We start from the raw sequence: 20,269 nt of genomic DNA on the forward strand, positions 1-20,269 counted from the left end.
AATACAAAGAGTTTCTTGCTAACCTCATGAGGATATGAAGGTTGACTGACTAACAAGAGTGCTTTGTATGTTTGCATGTGCAAGCATTTTGTGTTACTGGCGGATGCAAACGATGCTAATGTGTGATCACTTACTTACACACGTATTCCTCTTTGTTGAAAATAAGAGCTTAACAGTCAGAACCTATTCACATGATTAGTGGGTATGTCATAGGCAAAAGGAAAACATTTGTGCTACCAGGTACAGAATGCAACTTTTAGCAGCTGTGAAGCTTGCTCTAGATATCTCCTTGCTTATCCAGTCCTCCCTCCTGACTATGCCCGAAGTCTACTCCTGTAGTTTAGCTATTCACATGGATGCATCACAGCATACCACAGCAAAGAGCACTCTTTCAGCATTTGTCAAATGACAGGGCATGTCAAAAGAGGCACACAATTGGCAGGTCATGATCTGGGCACTGCGATGTGTCTGCTTTTCCCTGGGGCTATTTTTATACTCATAACTGGCACAGGGATGACACACCAGGTGGGGTAGGGGAAAGCCAAAAGATCCCTCTCAACACATGGCTTCTGCTGTTGCATATTTTCAGGCCTATTGAACACACAAATGCTGCTGTGAGCTATGATGGATTCCATACTGCAGTAAAGCAATACTTTAAGGAGGATGACTAAAGATGCTTTCAGGCCATCTGCTATGCATGACTAATACTGTCAGGAAAACTGTTCTGATTTCCCCATGACAGGTGTGTTTATTAATAGACCACTGTGTATCTGTGTTGTTTGGGTTAAGTCCTAAGAAATGCACTGTTCCACATTCAAGGGTGGATTCACTGGGATTCACTGACGAAGCACCAATCAGATTCTGGTATGAGCCTAAGGGGAGTTTAGGGTTTATTTCCCTGCAGTAACATGAGCTACATATTTGGTGAAATTATACAATGACAGATTTTTGTTCATTGAAGCTACTGTCTTAAACACACTTTAAGCCCATTGAGCACAGTTGTACTCACTTCTAAGTAAAGGTGCATAGGGTTGCGTGGTTGGTAAGTGTTATTCTTTAAAGCAGGTGGGTTGGCTTCAGTCCTGTGTGGTCTACTTTATTTTTTAATACTAGAATCTCAGTAGTCCAAAGTGTATTACAAAGCAAGAGTGTGTACTCAGGGACTGTTAGGTATGAGGGCATAGCTTATCTGTGCTGAGTGATCCTGAATATAAACTCTTGCTTAAGAAAGTGCCTTGCTGGAGCAGATGAAGATTCACCTACTCCAGCAGTCTGTGCAATAATCCATTCCCAGCACCAAGCGATCTGCCAATGGCTTGTGAATTTATCTATCTTCTGCCTTACGTTGATCCTAAATTTTTCTCTCCCCTCTCTCCCGCCATTGTATCCTTCTTCTACTCACATTGGATAGGACCTATTAATTTTCCAGATATTGTGATGGTTCTGACAAGCCACTACAAGCCTCGCATCTCTATCTGAGGTCTATGGAGGGAGACAAGTTAGAAAAAGCTTGCCAAGGTTAGGTTTGCATTCGACGATTTTACCTCCCTAGACTCAGCAGCAGCAGCAGCAGCACCACTACCACCATCTGAAAGCTGCAGCTGTGGGAGATCTGGTGCTTTTCTAGATGAGGCTGTTAACCCACTGTATTTACCTTTGGTTTCACTGCAGAACTGACATCAGATCTGTACACAAAGAGCTTTTCCTTTCCTGCCTTTCCATACTTTCCACTACATAACCTCTAGGTAGCACTATGGTATAGCGGAATAACACAATTACACTAGTGGGGCCTTGTGCTTTGTTTCAGGATGAAAAAAAAAATACAGCATTTTCCCCTGCTCCAATAAAACCTGCAGAAGTGTTCTTAAGCGAAACTGGAGGGTCACAGCATTGTCTAAAGCACCCGTAAACAACTGTGCGTGAAGAATGACAAGCGCACAATAAAATCCTCATATAGAAAAGCCGCTGGAGTCAAATGGTGGTACACAGAACGTAACCTCTGTCTAGTATAGAGCTTAATTCCTGAAAACTTATCTATGGATGTATTTTGCCTTTATTTCTCTGCTGTTAAGAAATATGTCACATTCTGATCTAGAAATCATTAATCAAGCCTGTAAAATATATGTCTGCTCCTGATAGTATTAAAACCTCTTGCTATAACTATGCTACTAGGCTCATCTATGTGCTGAAGGTATTGCTAGAAAAGACAGAAGCCCCTCTTTGCTGTAATGTAAAAAAGGCATCCCCTATTCACCTTCAGGGAGATACGTCAGATGGTAGCAGTTAGACCACCAGTAGTTAATGCTGATTTTTACTGTGGGCTACAGCCCTCTTTTTGTCTCAATTGGTCTATAAGACAGTATGGCCACGGTCCCAAAGGAGGGGATTAGTAAAAGACAAAAGCAAAAAATCTGGGTTTATCCTGGACCCTTCACAGTCTCTAAGGGTGCAATCCTATGGCCGCTAGTCAGCGGCTAGATGGCCATAGGATAGGTCAGTTTACAGGAATCGACCTTGGAGCCCGCACTCCAAGGTCGGTTCCCTGAGAACTGTCCTCCACCCCCTCCCGCACTGCCTCGTAGGCAGCGTGGAACAACCCTGTGCTCCATGATCGGAAGAGGAGCACGGAGCGGCAAAATTGGGGTGTTCCTGGGGGCATGCTGGGGCAGGGAAGTCAGAAATGCCAGTATGACACATCTTACATGTTGTCTGGCTGCTGCTTCCTGCGCTCCGAGGTCCCATGGCTGGAACAGCCAAAATCAGCTTTCTAGCCATGAAAGCCAGGTGGGGGTGGCGAGGAGGAGATCCACTCCTCACCACTCCTCCTGCCCTGCATTGGATAGGTGGTCACCCCCGGGCTCAGAGGCGACCTTCGACCCAGATAGAATTGCTCCCTCCATGAAATTTAACATCATTTCATCCATCTGATGCTGATAGTACAGGTTTATTACACAGAAGGGGCAAAGCTAATCTCACCTAAATCAACTAGATAAAAGGCGCATCTATTGATTGATTGACTGATTGATTTAAAATCGCTAGATTCTGCCTTTCAATCTGACAAGTGACTTTGCAAGTTTAAGATTTAGGATGCAATCCAATGGGGGTAGTTGGCCACCTCTGAACTCAGAGGTGACCGACTATCCAACGCAGGGTGGGCGGAGCACAGAGGGTATCTTCTCCTCTGCGCTCTGGCCATCCTGCATTAGCGGCTAGATTGCCTATTTCGGCTGTCTAGCTAAAGTGAGTCAGAGCGGGAGGGGGAGGCCAGACGGCACATAGCAAACGTCCTAACGACACTTCCGCAGTCCCCTCCCCAGCCCCAGGAACGCTGCCTTTTGCCCCACTCTGGGCTGCTCTTCTGAGCGTGGAGCTGGGGACAAACTTCACCTCTTATGAGGCGGGGGGGGGGGAGGCAGTTTCCTGGGAACCGACCTCGGAGCACTGGCTCCAAGGTCAGTTCCCATAAACCGAATAATCCTATGGCCATCTAACCACTGTCTAGCGCCCACAGGATTGTACCCTTAAAGATTCCCCCCCCCGTCAATTACACGTTTTTGAAGAATATTTGAAGCCAAGTAATCCATATACATGACAAGAGATTGAGTTGATGTTAACTCTTATTTTTAGGATTACTGTGACATACTTCAGTCACTTCTCACTCTCTGTTTTCTTATACTTTGTATCCATGCAATCAATAGATGAGTTTAGACATAAGATATGTATACAAGTTGTTATGATGTACCAGAATCCTTTTCTTTTTTAGATTTATGAAATCTATAGGTTACTGATGTGAGGAAACAGCAACTCCTCATTCAATCTCATTGTGGGATGTGGAGAAAATGCCTCAGTCTATGAATCTATGGAGTTGTTCTCTTTAAGAACTCCATTTTGCCTGTCAGGGCTTGGCTGTGCTGTTTTACACTTGCCTACTCCTCACATTCCATGCACCTAGCCAGGAAATCTTATTTAATGGATCTGTCTACCAGGAAGACAGATGGACATTTTTCAGTTCTCATCTTTGCTTCTCTCCTTCTTTGATCAGAGGAGGGTACCAACTGCCCATCTCCCATGAATCAAATATATATATCCTTCTGGAACATGTCCAACCTCTGGTGTCAAAACTGCCCCAAAAGGCAAGTCCCAGCCCATCAGACCATGGGAATATCCAATCCCATTGATGAAATGCCCCATCCTGTCCCCCACTCCTCACACCTCATTGGTGGATCAAGCTCCCCTTCATCCCAGTTTCTCAAGCCCTACGGAAATCTGTCATCTTTAATTGACCTGCATGCATCTTTTGCATGAGAGTATAAATACTGGAAACGAGATGGGGTTAGATTGTCAAATGCATAGGCTCGTTAGAAACTATTTTTATTTGGGGGGAGGGCTGTTGCTTATCTGACCTCTATTTACTCCCCCTTTCTGATCCTAAATAAACATGTCTTAATTTTGATGTGGTTTTGACTGTTAACACTTTTGGAACTCAAGGAACCCTCTTCACTATGCCAGACTGCTCTTCATGCTACATTCTTAGACCAAGGACAAGGAATGGGAGGATGGGCCTCATGGCGACTGAGGGAATTTCAGCTAGCAGTTATTTTTATCCTGCTTGGAAATTAACTTGGACCCCCCATTAACTGGGTTCACACAACATGATAACCCACACTCAAGGTTGAGTATGGATGGGTTGAGCGTCGGTTGTCATTGAACCATGTAGGTTGTTGCAGAACAGGGTTGATGTTAAAATGTGTATTGTTGTGTTGTCCAAACCCAGCCGCACTAACAAACCATGGTTTGTTAACCATGAACAACCCATGAAGAGAACTCATGGTGTGTTGTTGGGTTGTGAACTGTGGGTTGCTGTTGATGAACAAACCATGGTTTGTTACTGTGGCTGGATGTGGACAACACAACAACCCACGATTCAACAACAACCCACAGTTCAACAACAACCACATTCATCGCATATTCAACCTTGAATGTGGGGTATCGAGGTGTGTGAACCCATGGTGTCTCCTGCTTAGGTGTTAAGAGTCTACTTTATGTGAAGATGGTAAACTTTGACAGGATTGGAAGCCAGTTGTGAGCCAGCCATAGTCCTAATCCAGGGGTAGGCAACATGGTGTCCTCCAGATGTTTTGCACAACTCCCATAAGCCTCAACCAGCATGGCCAATGGCCAGGATTTATGGGAGCTGCAGTCCAAAACATCTGGAGGACCACAGGTTGCCTACCTCTGTCCTAATCCATTTCAGTGCAATTCTTTTAATTCTTTAGAGTGCAATCCTATGGGGCTGGCTGTAAGCCTCCAAATTCGGAGGCTTATGGCCATCCATTGCAGAGTGCGAGGAGCAGCAGAGGCGATCTTCACCTCCATGCTCCTCCTGCTCTGCATTTCAGCTAGACAGGCTTTTTGGCCTGTCTTGCTGAAGTGTTAGGGAGGGGGAGGGAAGGAGGCTGGGGAGGCCAGAAAATTCCTCATCAACTGGTCTCCCAGTCCCCTCCCCTCCCCACCCATGGGAACACCCCCTTTCCATTCCCCCAGAGGTCACCTTTGCAAGCCTGAAGAGGCAGGCAGCATGGTTCTCTCCACCCCAGCTGCTAGGGGGAGGAGGAAGGGGCAGGGAGCTCGGATTCCTGGCTCTGAGGTCAGTAATGTCTCCAACCTTGGATCCAGGAATCCAAACTATCCTATCCCCCCCCCCCCCCAGGCACTGTCTAGGGGCCATAGAATCACTCTCTTAAAGAATTATTATTATAATTTATTTTACTGTTTTATTTATTACATTTTTATACCACCCAGTAGCCGAGGCTCTCTGGGCAGTTCACAACAGTTACAACCACAAAAAACAGCAACATCATAAAACATAAAACTGGTAAAACTTTAAGATGACAATATAAAACCAGAGTAAAAATTTATAATTTACCAAATCTCTCTTTAGTTATTTATGATGCAAATTATGCTTACCACCAAAGACATAGCCAGCAGAGAAGAAACTGCTGGTGGAACAGATTACAGGCTTTTCTAGATGAGACTTTTAACCTGCTACTTTACCGTGGCTTCTGCTTCTGGAGAATTTGTGGGATTAAGATAGGGTCCTCTACACACATTTTTCCCAGGGGGTTTCCTTCTCTGCCTTTCTATATGTTCTGTTGCATAACCTCTAGGTGGTGTTATGGTACAGCGGAATTGCACAACTACACTAGCATTTCATTCCGACACTCCCCCAAATACTGGACTTTCCCAGATCAACACCCCACCCCCCAATGCTTGGAAAGCACGGAAGAGACCTTGGAGGATGAAGTTGTCAACTAAAGCACCCACAAACTACCGTGAGTGAGGAACCATGAGCACACAACAAATGCCTCATGTAGAAAAGCATTCCCTCCACCCTGCAGCCCCCAGCATGCCTCCCAAATCTGCTCTGAAGCAGATTAGCAGGGGCTGAGGAAGGGAGGAAAGCGATGTGAAGTCCCATTGTGACATTGGATTTGACCTATTCACTGTAAGAATGAATGTGCAACATGCTATTAAAAAAAGGCATTTATTCATAAAAGAAAGATATTTTGGCTTCTGCTTTGACAACCAAAGTATTTTCTTAAGCGTATTTTCCCAATTTTTTACAGCTCAAATTAAATGCTTACTTACAGAATGCCTGTATTCCCCAGCATCTGAAAATTAGAAGATACAGTTTAGAAACTGAAACATAATGCACTAACATTGTCAGTCAAAGGTTTTATTTCAGTTGCTCTCAGGATTTTGCAGTTACATTTGCAGTGCATTTAGCTCAAATGTCAAGGTAAGATTGCCCATTCCCTCAACCCTATTTTAAACAAGTTCTTTCTGTGTATCTACTTGAGTAAACCCATTTAATTTTTAATATGGAACAGAAGCAAAGTCTTCATTGCTTTGACAGCTCAATGGCATTTCTTTGTTGGTAGCAGAGGACAATAATTTTTGGTTAATTCCTTTGATTAATTACAGAAATTCAGGAAACTTTGATCAGAAGCCTCCTGATTCAGGTTACAATTTGTATGACTTTTGCTGCAATCCTGTGCAAACTTTCCAAGGAGCCAGTCCCATTGAACAAAGTGGGACTTACTTCCAAGTAAATATGCATAGGATTAAAATGCCTGATCTATTAGAATGCTTCATATACTTGCTGACTTCGTAGCATTTGCATAGGAAGCAGAAGAAGAAATGGGCAGGTAACATGATTCTTTCAAGGACAAATGTTATTTTGAAAAGCAACAGTGATCCTGGTGACACTAATAGCAGTGGGAAAACTTGAGAAAAGCTGACTAACAAAAGAAAAGCTGATTGACAGAAGCAGACACACACGATTTCTATGACAGGTGCATTCACTAGATGCAAAACCTATGCAAGTCTCTCCAGGTGATAGGCAGACACACTGCAGCAGTTAATGAGGCAACCTGGGTGATGGAAGCAAGACCAAGCTAGACAGCTTCATCCTAGTCTTGAAAAGCAAGGATTTCCCTCACCACATGTGGTCCTCCTGCTTTCCACAGCATATATACACTACCCATTTGAAACTGGTTCAATGGGAAGGGAGTTCCCTCTCCCTAGGGAATCCTGGGAACTGTAGCTGAAACTAAAGTTCTCTAACAGAATTTTCAGCACTCTCCTCAAACTACCGTTCCCAGGGTTATTTGAGGGAAGTCATGATAGACATGACCTCCTCGTTAATATATGCTAATTCATCATTTTCTTTTGTATTCATTTTACCCATGTATCCTGTTGATATACTGAATTAGAAGAATTATAGTTATAAATGAAAAAAATACTATATAGCCAATAGAAGTTTTTACTATAGATATACCCTCACACTCTCCCCATCTCTCACTCTCTCTGGGCTTCTCTACACCAGGGTTTTATCCTGCACCTTTACCAGGGCTTTTGCTTCGGGGATCTTTGCGGGATTAAGATCAGCTCCTTTACACATGCATACACGTGCTTTTTGAGGGGATTTCTTTTCTCTGTGAGTTCTATATGTTTAATTATACTGTCACTAGATGGCACTGTGGTATAGCAGAATTGCAACACACAGCCTTTGCAGTGCTTCACTCGTGGTTCTAGAAAAAATGCTGGACTTTCCCCGTCTTTAAAAAACAAACAGGATAAAGGTCATAAAGCACAGGGGAGGCCTTGAAGGTTGACAACATCGTGTAAAGGACTCGCAAACTTCCATGAGTGACCAACCATGAGTGCATGATAAAAGCCTCGTGTAGAGATCCCCCCTCACTCTGTGTGTGTGTGTGTGTGTGTGTGTGTGTCTTAAAACAGAGAAACCTACAACAACCCTTGCACAAATTTCTTGTGCCACATAAGTGCTCCGCTGCACTCCATGAAGTAGAATTAATGGTTGCTACCTCTGCTTTGGCACAGGAGTACCTCCTAAAGTTAGAGCAAAGGGTCAGAGGTTCCCATTGTTGATCATGATCCCAGATCCCAATGCTATGCCTTGGTCTCTTCATTTAAAGCTAGCAGGGGGGAAAGATGGAGAATTTGACTTAACTCCTTTCTCTAGACTGACAGAATCAAGACAAAATATGCAACACATTTGTGATTGTTAAAGTAGATATAGCTCAAAACAGTAATTTGGTTCACTAACAGATCAAAGAGGCCATTTGAAATAAACAAATCTGAAATAAATTATTAAAGTCACATGTCGTATGCTAGGTATTGTACTACCAGGAAGGAGGAAATTATAAATTTTGTATATTTCCAAAGCTTCAAATGAAGGGATGTTTGTTAAGTATACTGTGGCCAGGGGATGGGGAAACTAGGGAAAACCAACGGATATCCCATGTCTTTGTCACCCTATATCAAAAGTCTAGGTGGCCAGCAACATTTTATGACTAAGTCTAGTCTGATCTTTATCTGTAACATATCCTTTAGATTTCTTAGACTTTGATGAAGTGATACAATTCAATTATAGTTTAACCTCCAAAATCTAGTTTAAAAGAAAACAAAGTTTACATGGTTGCTATTATTTCAAGGGCATTGCATGTCATTTGGCAAGTCCCATAACTGGACTAGATGGACCCTTGGACCCTGATCCACCATGCCTTTCTTAAGAAGGAGATATATGTTACCAACATGCTACGTAAGATGGGTAATATACAACTCCCTGGAATGTGTCCAGCATATGCTTACAAAACTGCCTTTTTCACAAGGCACATGTGATTCAATTGTAGGCTGAAAGGTCAGTCTGCTTTACTCTTTACACACTTCCTAGCTTGGGAAGCACTTCAGCAAAGGAATCAGAAGGTAACCTACTTGTAGTTCAGCATGTGTGAGTTGTAGCAACTGTCAACAGCTTCTCAGCATGTAGTATGCTGCATGTGTATACAACAACGTATAAGCAATACACATGTGGTGATTATACATTGTGTTAGGCATTTCAGTGTAATTGATACATTCTTCTTTTTTTACATGCCATAAAAGTGAATACCCCAAAGACAAAGTTACATAGCATGAGTGAGTATAACGGAGCTGACATGAAAGATGTTATGGTTCAACATTAGTGGGTCAATTGGATTAGCGTTACTCACGTTAATTATCCAGCATATGTTTACTGTTACTTTAATAGCAATAAGTCATTTTTACAGATAGTTGGAGAATACTCTGGAGCAGATTTGGGGGACACATGAGAGGGACTGTAGGAGGGAGGAGAGCAAGGGGGAAGTTCCATTGTGCAAGCAGAGGTCCACTCACGCAATGTTGGATCTATCCCCATGTTATTCAGTGATGAAAGCTTATTGTAATCACCGAGGGTTTTTTTTTTAACCTTCAAAAGGCCAACCTGGAGCGTCTCTACACTTGTGTTTTGTTGTGTGTGCATAATTCCTCAAGCACAGAATTTTCTGGGTGCTTTACATGACATTGTTGTCCTCCAGTGGTTTTCCCGTGCTTTCTCCCTTCTTATCCTGTGCTATTTCAGTATGGGGAAAATGTGGCATTTTCTCTGGTAGTGCTTTGAAAGCGCCAGCCCCAGCCCATGTACTTGTACCATGGCAAAATGAGGTGCTGTCTGTGGGTGGTTGTGGGGGGTGTGGTTATGATGACGAGGGTAGTGATGACAAAAGGGGTGGGCGTGTCACCCCGCCACGCCTGCCCTGTGCCCTTCCACCTCCTCGTCATTCCCTACTGTTTGCCGGTGCAGCACAACGCAGTGGGAGTCTGCCATATGGAAGCCCAGTGGGTTGGCATGTCAGTCTACTGATGTAACCCATGTCACCATGCTCTGACCCTGTAACTGCGGAGGCAGGGTTTTGGTTTACGTTGCTCAGCAGAATGGCTGGCACAGCGGCATTCTGGTGCTCCGCCAGGCAACATGTGCAAAAGCCATGTCTCCGGAGAGCATGTGTTTGCCTTCTTCCCTGTCCGCCATACTGCACAGCTGTGTCAATCACAATGAAGCAACCAGTAACTGCAGGGGGAGGGAAAGGAGCAGGTACCACAGAGGTAGTTGTGCAAGTCACCCGCCTTGCGTAAGGGTTTGTCTCGCAGCATTCGCGATTTAGCGATGTTTACGAGATGCTCCACCCCTCTGTGAAAAGATAATAAGCAGGATGTAGTGAGACAAAAACAGGCAATGTGCAGAACCCATGCTTGAACAGGAAGTAGAAGCAGCGATACAGTGTTGGGATAAACTGGCCATGTGGAGAAGCCCCTAGACTATGGGCTCCTTCACACAGAGTTTTTTTTAGTGCGATTGTCATTCTTCAGTCATGGTTTTTCCTGCACGCAGTTTACACGACGTTGTTGCCCTGCAGCTGTTGTCCCGCCTCTTCCCCCATTTCCCCATGTTACTTTTTAATGGGTAAAATGCAGCATTTTCTCAGGTTACTCCAACAAAATGCCACCTCCTACCTGTGTACTTCTGCCATGGCGCAATGAACTGCTTTTGTGTGGGAGGATGTTGGGGGTGTGGTTATCAGGATGACACCTGTGACAATAATGGGATGGGAGTGTTACCCTGCCAAGCCTGCACTCTTTCGCCTCTTTGCCATTCTGCTATTGGTTGTCTGCAGAGCACAACACAGATCATAGAACCATAGAATAGGAGGGTTGGAAGGGGCCTATAAGACCGTCGAGTCCAACCCCCTGCTCAGTGCAGGAATCTAAATGGAAGTCTGTAAGCGTGGTAGAGCAGCTTTGCTGCCTTTTCTTCTTGCCTGCTCCCACCACAACCCCAGCAGCATTTTACAATGGGATTGGGGGATTGCTCTGCTCTGCAAGTGCTGCCTGGAAAACTGTTAACCCTTTCTATTCAATCCCCATATACTCAAAAACAAGAGAAGTGTAACCCCTTTCTATTCAATCCCCTCTCCCAGTGTTTACACAAATGAGAAAAGTGTTACTGTGTGCAAGTCAGGACAATACTGACTTGCACATATGGTGTGGGGGGGGGGGCAGCTGCCAAAGTTGCAAAGTTTCAGCGCTTCACGATGGGATTGGGGGATCGCTCTGCTCTGCAAGTGCTGCCCAGAAAACTGTTAACCCTTTCTATTAAATCACCATGTACATACAAACAAGAGAAATGTAACTGCTTGCTTTGGGCTAGAGGAGCAGACTTCCGACGTCGCGAAAGTACTGTGGAATAGCGGCCGTGGTAGGGATTGAAGGCAGAGGAAGTGAAAAGGGGAGGTAAGGAAGTTGAAATGAAAAAGTTCATGCCATACTTATAGATGAGATAACCTTTGGAATAGCATATGAGAAATATAGAGGCTCTGGCAAACTTCGAATCTAAAAGGCAATATGGAAAAGGGAACAAAATAAGCGTGAGGTGTTGACAGCAGACCTCTTTTTCTGGAAAACTATTCTATGCTTTTGTGGACCACCCACTCTTCCAGGTTTGTGCAATGTATCCAATCTAAGCTGCTTTTCAAAAAAAAAATCTGATTAAGGTCCAAACTAGGAAAGTTACTCTGCTGTGGCACTTTGTTAGGAAGGGTCTCTCAACTCAACAAGAAGTCCCTTCAGAGGTGTAATGTCTGGAGACTGGAAGCAGGAAACTCAGTAAAGCTGGTTTCCTGAGGGACAGAACCACTTCGAATAACTTATTCCAAAGCATGAAGCAAGCAGGGGTTTCTCATGCTTCTTTCTGCTTGAGAATATTTGTTTTTCCACAGCAGAGTGTGGGTGGCCATGGGATCCTGAGTGTTTCCTGTCTCGACACTAAAACTGCCTCCCAGCAACTGACTCATTTTTCCAGCGAAAGCACCCGCAGATTAGGTTTTGATTAGAACAGTTAGAGGTTGCCATGTTACTCTGCTGCAGCAAAGTGTCTTGTTGTGGCACCTTAAAGACTAACAAATTCATTCTAGCATAAGCTTTTGTGGACCAGAGTCCGCTTCATCAGTTGTATGAAGTAATCCTAAACTGGTAGGCATATATATATATACACTTGGTTGGGGTGGGGCTGAGGACTGAGGGAAACAAAATGCAACATGGACAGCAACAATTACATAAAAGGAAAATAGTTACAGTGACATTTAACAAGGTTGTGTTGGCCATACACATCCTGGCACTGGTGAGCTAATTAACACACGTAGTGTGATAAAAAATCCATAATGCCAATTCAAGCCAGAGGTGCTAGAGCTGAATCTCTTCATGAACTGTAATTCAGTGGTCTCCTTTTGAGCTTTCATTGTTCAGGGATGGCCACCTTAACGCCAGTTACAGAGTATCTTCAGGTGCTTGCAGATTAGGCTTTTATTGTGCAATTGCCCTGCCTCTTCCACAAAATTTTATAGGGGGTCCAGACATCATCACCTTCCATTTGTAGCCCTCCAGTGTTTTCCCACCACTTCTTCCGTGTTTTTTCTTACCATAAAAAAAGGTTAAGAAAGAAAAGACAGAATAACTGCACAATGCCTTTTGATTGTTAGCACTAGAAACCCTCCATCTGGAAGCATCCCTAGTACGCTGAAATGTTCTCCTACTGATCTCTGGATATTGCCATTAGGTTAGCCATGCCAGGATATTTGTATAGTTGCCTGGCAGCAAGAAACAAATTCTTAAGGGGTCCCATCCGGCCCAGGGCAGACAGGTAGCAATGGCAGTGGGTCCTGCTGTTGCCCCCAGAGCCCTGACTTTTGTCTGAAGATGCACTGTGCTGACACTGGGCCAGTTTCCCATATTGCATACTGCCTGGGGAAACCAGTAGAGGCAGACCACCCGAGTCTAGATGTGTTTATCAAAAGGCCACCGCCAATATACTTTTGGTGGGAGACAAGAGGAGGTTGGGGGATGTTGACCTGGTGTTGAATGGGGTACGGCTACCCTTGAAAGACCAGGTCCGCAGCCTGGGGGTCATTTTGGACTCCCAGCTGTCCATGGAGGCTCAGGTGTCAGCTGTGAGCTGGACAGCGTTGTACCAACTCCATCTGATATGGCGGTTGCGCCCCTTCCTTCCCGACCATCTGCTCCCATCAGTAGTACATGCCCTGGTCTCCTCTCGTTTAGACTACTGTAATGTGCTCTACATGGGGTTACCCTTGAAGACAGTTCGGAAGCTTCAGCTGGTACAGAACGCGGCGGCTCGCCTGATTACAGGCAGGCGCCGGTGAGATCACAGCACTCCAGTGCTGAAGGAGTTGCTCTGGTTACCAGTTGTTTTCCGAGCCAAATTCAAGGTGTTGGTTTTGACCTTTAAAACCCTATATGGTTCCGGCCCAGCCTATCTTAAGGAGCGCCTACAGCAACACCAGACAGGCCGCTTAACAAGATCAACCTTGGATGGCCGTCTCTCTGTCCCATCAGCCAGGACAGCTAGGCTGGTGAGGACGAGGGAGAGGGCCTTCTCTGTGGTGGCCCCCACTCTGTGGAACTCCCTCCCTAGGGAACTCCTCCATGCCCCCTCTTTAATGAGCTTCCGCCGCGCATTAAAAACGTGGTTGTTCAGGCAGGCGGTGGGTTAGGGTAGTTTTTATGGTGTTTTTAATGTAGAATCTTATTGTTTTAACTGTTTTGTTGTTGTACATCGCCCAGAGTGGCTGGGTGACCAGCCAGATGGGCGATCAATAAATAAAATAAAATGAATAAATAAATAAGGTGAAGTCTGGCATGTTGCATTCATGGAGAAATTAACAAAAGTGGTCAGACACAACAGGTCAGAGCAATGTAAGGATAGTTTTTACAAAATACGACAGGGGTTTATATGCTATGCATATCTTTAGTAATAAAGATATCACCTGTCCTCCATCTACACATGAAACATTATGGAGAAATTTCATGGGATAAAATAATTAACTTTCTCTATTTTGTATATCAGGCACTGCAATGAATTGGTCAATGATCTCATATCCTCCCATTTGATTAATATTTCACAAATGTATTTTGTACAGTATCCCATTGTTTAATTAATGTTGGATGTTTGGTCTGAATGAAACTTATGCTTGTATTTTGAAAAACTCAATTAAGAAGTGGTATTTTAAAAAAAGGACTCTGGAGACACTCATTCATTATAGTACTAATTAAGAACCCACCATGTGTATTTAATCTATAAAATTATATCCTGTCTTTCTTCTATATTGGAATATATACAAGGTAGCTTACAACCTCAAAAATACAACAATCAACCAAAAAACAACATAACAGATAAAATAGTATAAAATAACCAAATAAAATAAAAATTTAAAAGCAGCACATTAAAAGAGGGCCTTCCTGGAAAAATGCCTGCTGGAAGAAAATGGGATTAAAAGTCTGCCAAAAAGTCCCCATTCCAACATATTGTCTGCCTAAATGTGGGTAACACATTCTAGGCACCACAGTAGAAAACGGTCTCTCTCTTTCATACCGGCCACACATCTGACAGTGGAGGGACAGAAAGAAGGGCCTCAGGTGTGGAGTGAAGTTCCTGGGAAGGTTTATATGGGAGGAAGTAATTCCTACATTTAATGAGGAAGGGAGGGAGTGGGAGAGATATCCCATTTCCCACAGCCCTGGAACTGCCTTCAGAAGGGAAAGAGGGATACTGTCTCTTGTTGCTGATGGATGGACCTTTCAATGTCAGGACTACACATACATCCTCTCTCTCTCTCTCTCTCTCTCTCTCTGTCTCTCTCTCTCTCTCACTCACACACTCACACTGCAACACTGTCATCAAGGGGGGGAACTTCATGAACTTCAGAATGAGAAGCTCGTTGGAGTATTAACCAGAGTTTCATGGAATTGGCTTTGGTCCATCAGGGACACATGAAGCAAGAAGAGCTGAGCGTTCCATACCTTTAAAATCTGGTTTTCAGGGGTCACACAGCACTTGAAAGCAACACACTTCCGGGTTGGGTGGGGAGAGTAGTATTGAACGTCATCAACCTGGCAGGGGCTGCTCAACCAATGAGAGACGCTTGTTTCCTGCCCCTGTCCAGGCTCCCCCCAGCTACTATATTATTATGAATGGAGAGTAACTAATTCACAATTCCATTCCAGCACATTGTCAAACATCAGAGGAGTGCATAATCATGGAGGCTAATTATTTCCACTGGCAAAGAGGAAGTACAGCGTGATTCTAGAGGCTCGAAAGACTGCTCTAGTGCTTTGATGTGTTGGAAAAGGAGGCTACTTACTCTAGTTACCTAGGGGGCAGAGCCAGGTGAAAGATACACCCCTAGGAATGGCCCAATCATGCCAAATTTAAAGCAGAGGGATGGGCACACAGCAGCTGAATCGCAGGGGAGCCAAATTAAAGAAGAACAATGGCGAGAAAGTACTCTGCAAAAATGCGGCTTCCCCACAGGTAAACTCCAGGGAGGCTGCGGATTGGCCACGACATCATGTGTCCCTGATGACTTTAAGTCACAGCAGCATCAGAGAAAACCTCCTACGCAAGCAGGCCCTTGTGCAGCTATTTACTTTTCTCTATAGGAATTCCTGGCAGCTGTACTTGTAGAGGAAAAAAATCAAGACATGCAGTCAGGGAGTGGGAGCAAAACCATTCTCTGTGCAAGGTGTTCCCATACGAACCAACCCTGTTCCTATCTGCACAGCTTTGCTGCCCTGGATTGTGTTTCTCAGTTACACTAAAGGGTGACCGCATTTTATTACAGATGTGTTGAAAGGCTCCTGATTCACAAAGCCAGGAAGTTTGGCGTCCTCCATTTTTGTTGCATCCCCCTTCTTTATGGGCTCCACAGCCATATGCTTGGCTCCACAGCCATCTGGGCTCCACAGCCAGCCGGGTGGATGCTTTGATATAAATGCTATCAAGAGTCATCTCCATAAACAAAGTCAACATGGTTATGTTTCAATAAGTAATGCAATAAGCCTCCAAAATGGCTTTGCTGTTGTGTGATGCCCTGCTTATCTATTTGAAACACTTTTCCTGTGTATCACTCAGGAAAAGCAGACGCAATTAGAACAATACACTGTTATTACATTTCCAAAAATAACTAAAACTGCAGCCGGGTATGTGCAGGAGAGAAGGTGGAATGCAAGATTAAGAGGTGGTTGCTTATTGTCAGCCTAATCCAGCCCACACTTTTAATCAAATCTCATTTCTCTGGACTTCCTGCCCTACAACAAAGTATCATTTTAAAAGGATTTTAAATGCTGTCTGCCCTTCTCAAACTCATTTGAGCTGATAAAGTAGCTAATACAAAAAGTTTATTTTCCAGAAGTTGCTATAATATAAGCTTCCCTTAAGGAGATTTATTGCAGAAAATATGGCAATTCCTACTTCACCAACTAAATGGGGAACAAAAGAGAAAGGTGTTCATCAAGGTAATTTAAATCTTGTGATTTATTTTGCTTGTTTATTTTCTGTACTTCTAAGTTGCTTGTCAAGATATTACTTTTTACCAGAGTGGCTTACAAAAAACCAGAAATATTAAATCAAAGCATAACTTTCAATAGAGCCGCATTAACAATTAAACATCATTTAGAGTAGGCACAAAATTCATTTCAAGATCCAGATACAATGCGAAACCTCCAGATAAAATGTCATTGATTATGTCATTAGCTACAACTGGAGATTACACCCTCACATTTTAAAATTAAAAATTGAGAGGTATGCTTGCTTGCTACAGATAGGATAAGGCTCCTGAAATCTAAAGTTTAGTTCTTTGCAGCCATGTGAGAGATGTCACTGTTCAGGAGCTGTTTCTTCACACACACCCAGCACCAAAACTTTGCATCTGGAATGAGGTCAAGTTAGTTCATGAGTTTTCCCCAGCCTTCCCCAACCTGGGCCCCTCTAGATGCATTGGACTACAACTACAACTCCCAGCAAACTACAGCTAGCACTGCTATGCTGGCTGGAGGATGGTGGGAGTTATGGTCCAACACATATAGAGGGCACCAGGTTGGTTGGAATCCAGCATGAGCAAGAAATGGTACCCAAATTAGGGCTAAGTATGCCAAGGGGCAGGACTATATAGACAGAGGGAGGCTTGGTTCTCAGTAGCTCTCATTCAATTTCATGAGATGAGAAAGTGAGCATGCTACAATCATGGAAACATTGGACGAGAATTTGCCCCCTGCCCCAGATACCAGTCCCCTAGTGAACTCCTTCTAGTGCCTTTCAGTCTTATGGGAAAACATACACAAAACCTGACAACTGGTGACAAAACAATTGCCCTGTGGAGACCGTGACCACAGCCATGGTCTCTGCAGGGCAGAAGGGAAGAAGATGGGCTGACTCCTGTAAGGAAGCACTTACCTGTATTGTCAACATAGTGATGGATTAACAGAGTAACTATTTTAATAAGATTTCTTTAGTGATTGTTTTACAGTGCAATCCTCTACATGTCTCCTCAGAAGTAAACCCCATTGAGTTCAATGGAGTTTGCTTCCAGGTAAGTGGGCATAGGATTGCAGCCTAAGGGCGCAATATCGACCTCCGAACTTGGAGGCAACTGCCTCTCCAATGCAGAGCAGGAGCAGCACAGAGGGGATCGTCCCCTCTGTGCTTCAGCTGCCCTGCATCTGTGGCTAGACAGCCAATTTCGGCTGTCTAGCCTGGGGAAGTCGGAGTGGGGAGGGGGGTGGATGCCGGATGATGCATAGGAAGGAACACCCCGTTTTCACTGCTCCGCACTCCTCCTATGAGCGTGGAGTCGATCCGTGCCACCTACGAGGCAGTGTGGGAGGGGGTGGAGGTCGGTTCTCAGGGAACCGACGTTGGAGCATGGACTCCAAGGTCAGTTCCCAGAAACCGACCTATCCTATGGCCATCTAGCCGCTGACTAGCGGCCATAGGATTGCGCTCTTAGTTGCTCTTCTCTACATTTTCCACAGTGCAATCCTATACATCTATATTTTATTTGTATTTACTTCTTTGTTATGTTTATATTCTACCTTTCCTCCAAAGAGCCCAAGGTGGCATACATGGTCATCCTCCTCTCCATATTATACTCGCAACAATCCTGTGAGGTAGTTTAGGTTGAGAGTTAGTGACTGACCCAAAGTCACCCAATGAGCTTCATAGCAGAAGTGTGGGGGGGGTCTCTATGACAATGAAAGGAGACAGAAGGAAAAGACCATCGTGGCTTACCCGGATTTTTCAAGGAGCCAGCTTTGGTCTGTGCACGGCTCCACAAACAAGTGTATCACAGTCGCTTCACAGAACATACTTCTGGGGGCGGAGGTTGGAGTGAATGTCATCTGACTGGCAGGGGCTGCTCAAGAGCCTCCCCCCTCCCGGTCCAGGCTCTCCCCTCTTTCTCCTTTGATAACATCCTGGAAGGTTTCCTCCCCTGTATCCACTGAAATCACTCTCTTTCTATCTCTCTTCCCCGCCCCCCCCAACAATCATGAAAGGACCACCGTGTTCTAGCTGCCCTGCTGCAATCAATCAAAGCTTCGAAGCTTCGAAATTAAGGCTCTCTAAATGCGTTATTTTGATTCATGGGAATCTCGGGAGTGTGCAGTTTGGGGACAAGCCTCATTGACCACAATGGGAGTTAATCCCGAGTAGACACACATAAATTTGTGCTAGGAAAGACAGGAGGGGAAACGGATGGGAAACCAGCTCCCTTTCTAACCCGATGCTGCACAGGTTCAGGATGGCTGAAGGTGGAAGTAGTTACTTCCGAATGGCAATAAACCACTCAGTGGAGAATCACAGCTTCAAGAAAGCGCTTTACAGCCTTTAGGGAATTCGTGCTTTAAAATATGCTATTTCAATTGTGTGTGAGGGCGGAATCCCTGTAAATTCTAATATGCGCATTCAGGGGACAAGTCTCACTGATCACAATGGGAGTTACTTCTGGGTAGACACTAATTGATTTGTGCTGGGAAGCAAATGGATGGGAAACACACAGGAAACACCCCTTGACCGGGGTCACGGTAAAAGACACAACCTGGGCAGGGCTAGCATACCTGAGGTAAATGCAGGGGGTTGGGGCACACAACAACTATACCGGGAGGAGCCCGACTTAAGGAAAATAAATGGACTTTAAGCAGTCTCAGGAAATCCGGTTTTTCCATGATAAGTTCTGGGGAGGCTGCTGGAAGGCCACAACGTCATATATCCCTAATGACCTCCAAATGCAGCCAGCTCAGAGTAAATCGCTTATGGAGACACTCCCTCAGGTCTTCCCAGTCCTAGACCAACACTCTAAGCACCATGCCACACTGGCTCTCTATTGAAAAGTAAGTCCCACTGAATTCAATCAAGCTTACTCCCAGAAAACTGGGTATAGGACTACAGCCCATGTGAACTCATTGTTTAGGTTTTCTTTCTCAAAAAATAGAATTTACATACAAAAGTGCCCCATGGACACCTCCTTTATGTGTTTGACTTTTTCACTCGCTTACTCACCATTAATTGCTTTTCTGATTTCAGTATAAACTGTCTCGTTCTTCTTTGTTACAGGAGCTAGAAAATGTATTAGTATGGAATCAATTACTTTGAGGGGGCAGAAGGGTGTATTTTGCAATCCTCTTTAAACCAACAGACTACGCAGTCATTTCAGTAGAAAGATGCACATAAATAATAATAGTTGCCAATTGGGAAAAAATATATTTACCATCTAGATAGACCCTACACTATGAAGCGATGTAATGTTTCTCCATAACTAAATTGAAGTTTAGCTTTCTGATTTAAAAAATATGATTGAAGCATACCTTAGTAATTTTCCTACTATTCAGCTAATCCTTTTAAGGCTATATATAACATAAGGGTAGTATATGCCATAAGCATCTCTAAAGACAGCCCCTAATGCAGGAGTAGGCAACTCCTATAATCCCTCACCACAGACTATGCTGGCTAGGGTTGATGGGAGTTGTAGGCCAAAACATC

The 20,269-nt window shown here is 44.3% G+C and overlaps 1 protein-coding gene across 17 annotated transcripts in view; it reads right to left on the reverse strand.

Annotated features, from left to right (window-relative positions):
• Positions 1-20,269, reverse strand: part of PECAM1 (platelet and endothelial cell adhesion molecule 1) — a 70,555-nt gene that overhangs the window by 13,574 nt on the left and 36,712 nt on the right. For 10 of the 17 annotated variants that reach the window (XM_084837417.1, XM_084837409.1, XM_084837402.1 and 7 more), the window contains 2 exons: positions 19,790-19,846; positions 6,649-6,671 (listed from right to left, as the gene is read on the reverse strand). In XM_084837417.1, coding sequence (XP_084693543.1) covers positions 6,649-6,671; positions 19,790-19,846 — 80 coding nt within the window. Of the gene's footprint in view, positions 1-6,526; positions 6,672-18,359; positions 18,475-19,789; positions 19,847-20,269 lie in introns of those variants that run through there. The other 7 variants (XM_084837406.1, XM_084837421.1, XM_084837410.1 and 4 more) reach the window with 4 other exon arrangements.

The sequence above is a fragment of the Heloderma suspectum genome, chromosome 2 (genome assembly GCF_057233095.1).
Source record: "Heloderma suspectum isolate Gila_16-S chromosome 2, 16-S_ref, whole genome shotgun sequence".
NCBI classification, from domain to species: domain Eukaryota; kingdom Metazoa; phylum Chordata; class Lepidosauria; order Squamata; family Helodermatidae; genus Heloderma; species Heloderma suspectum.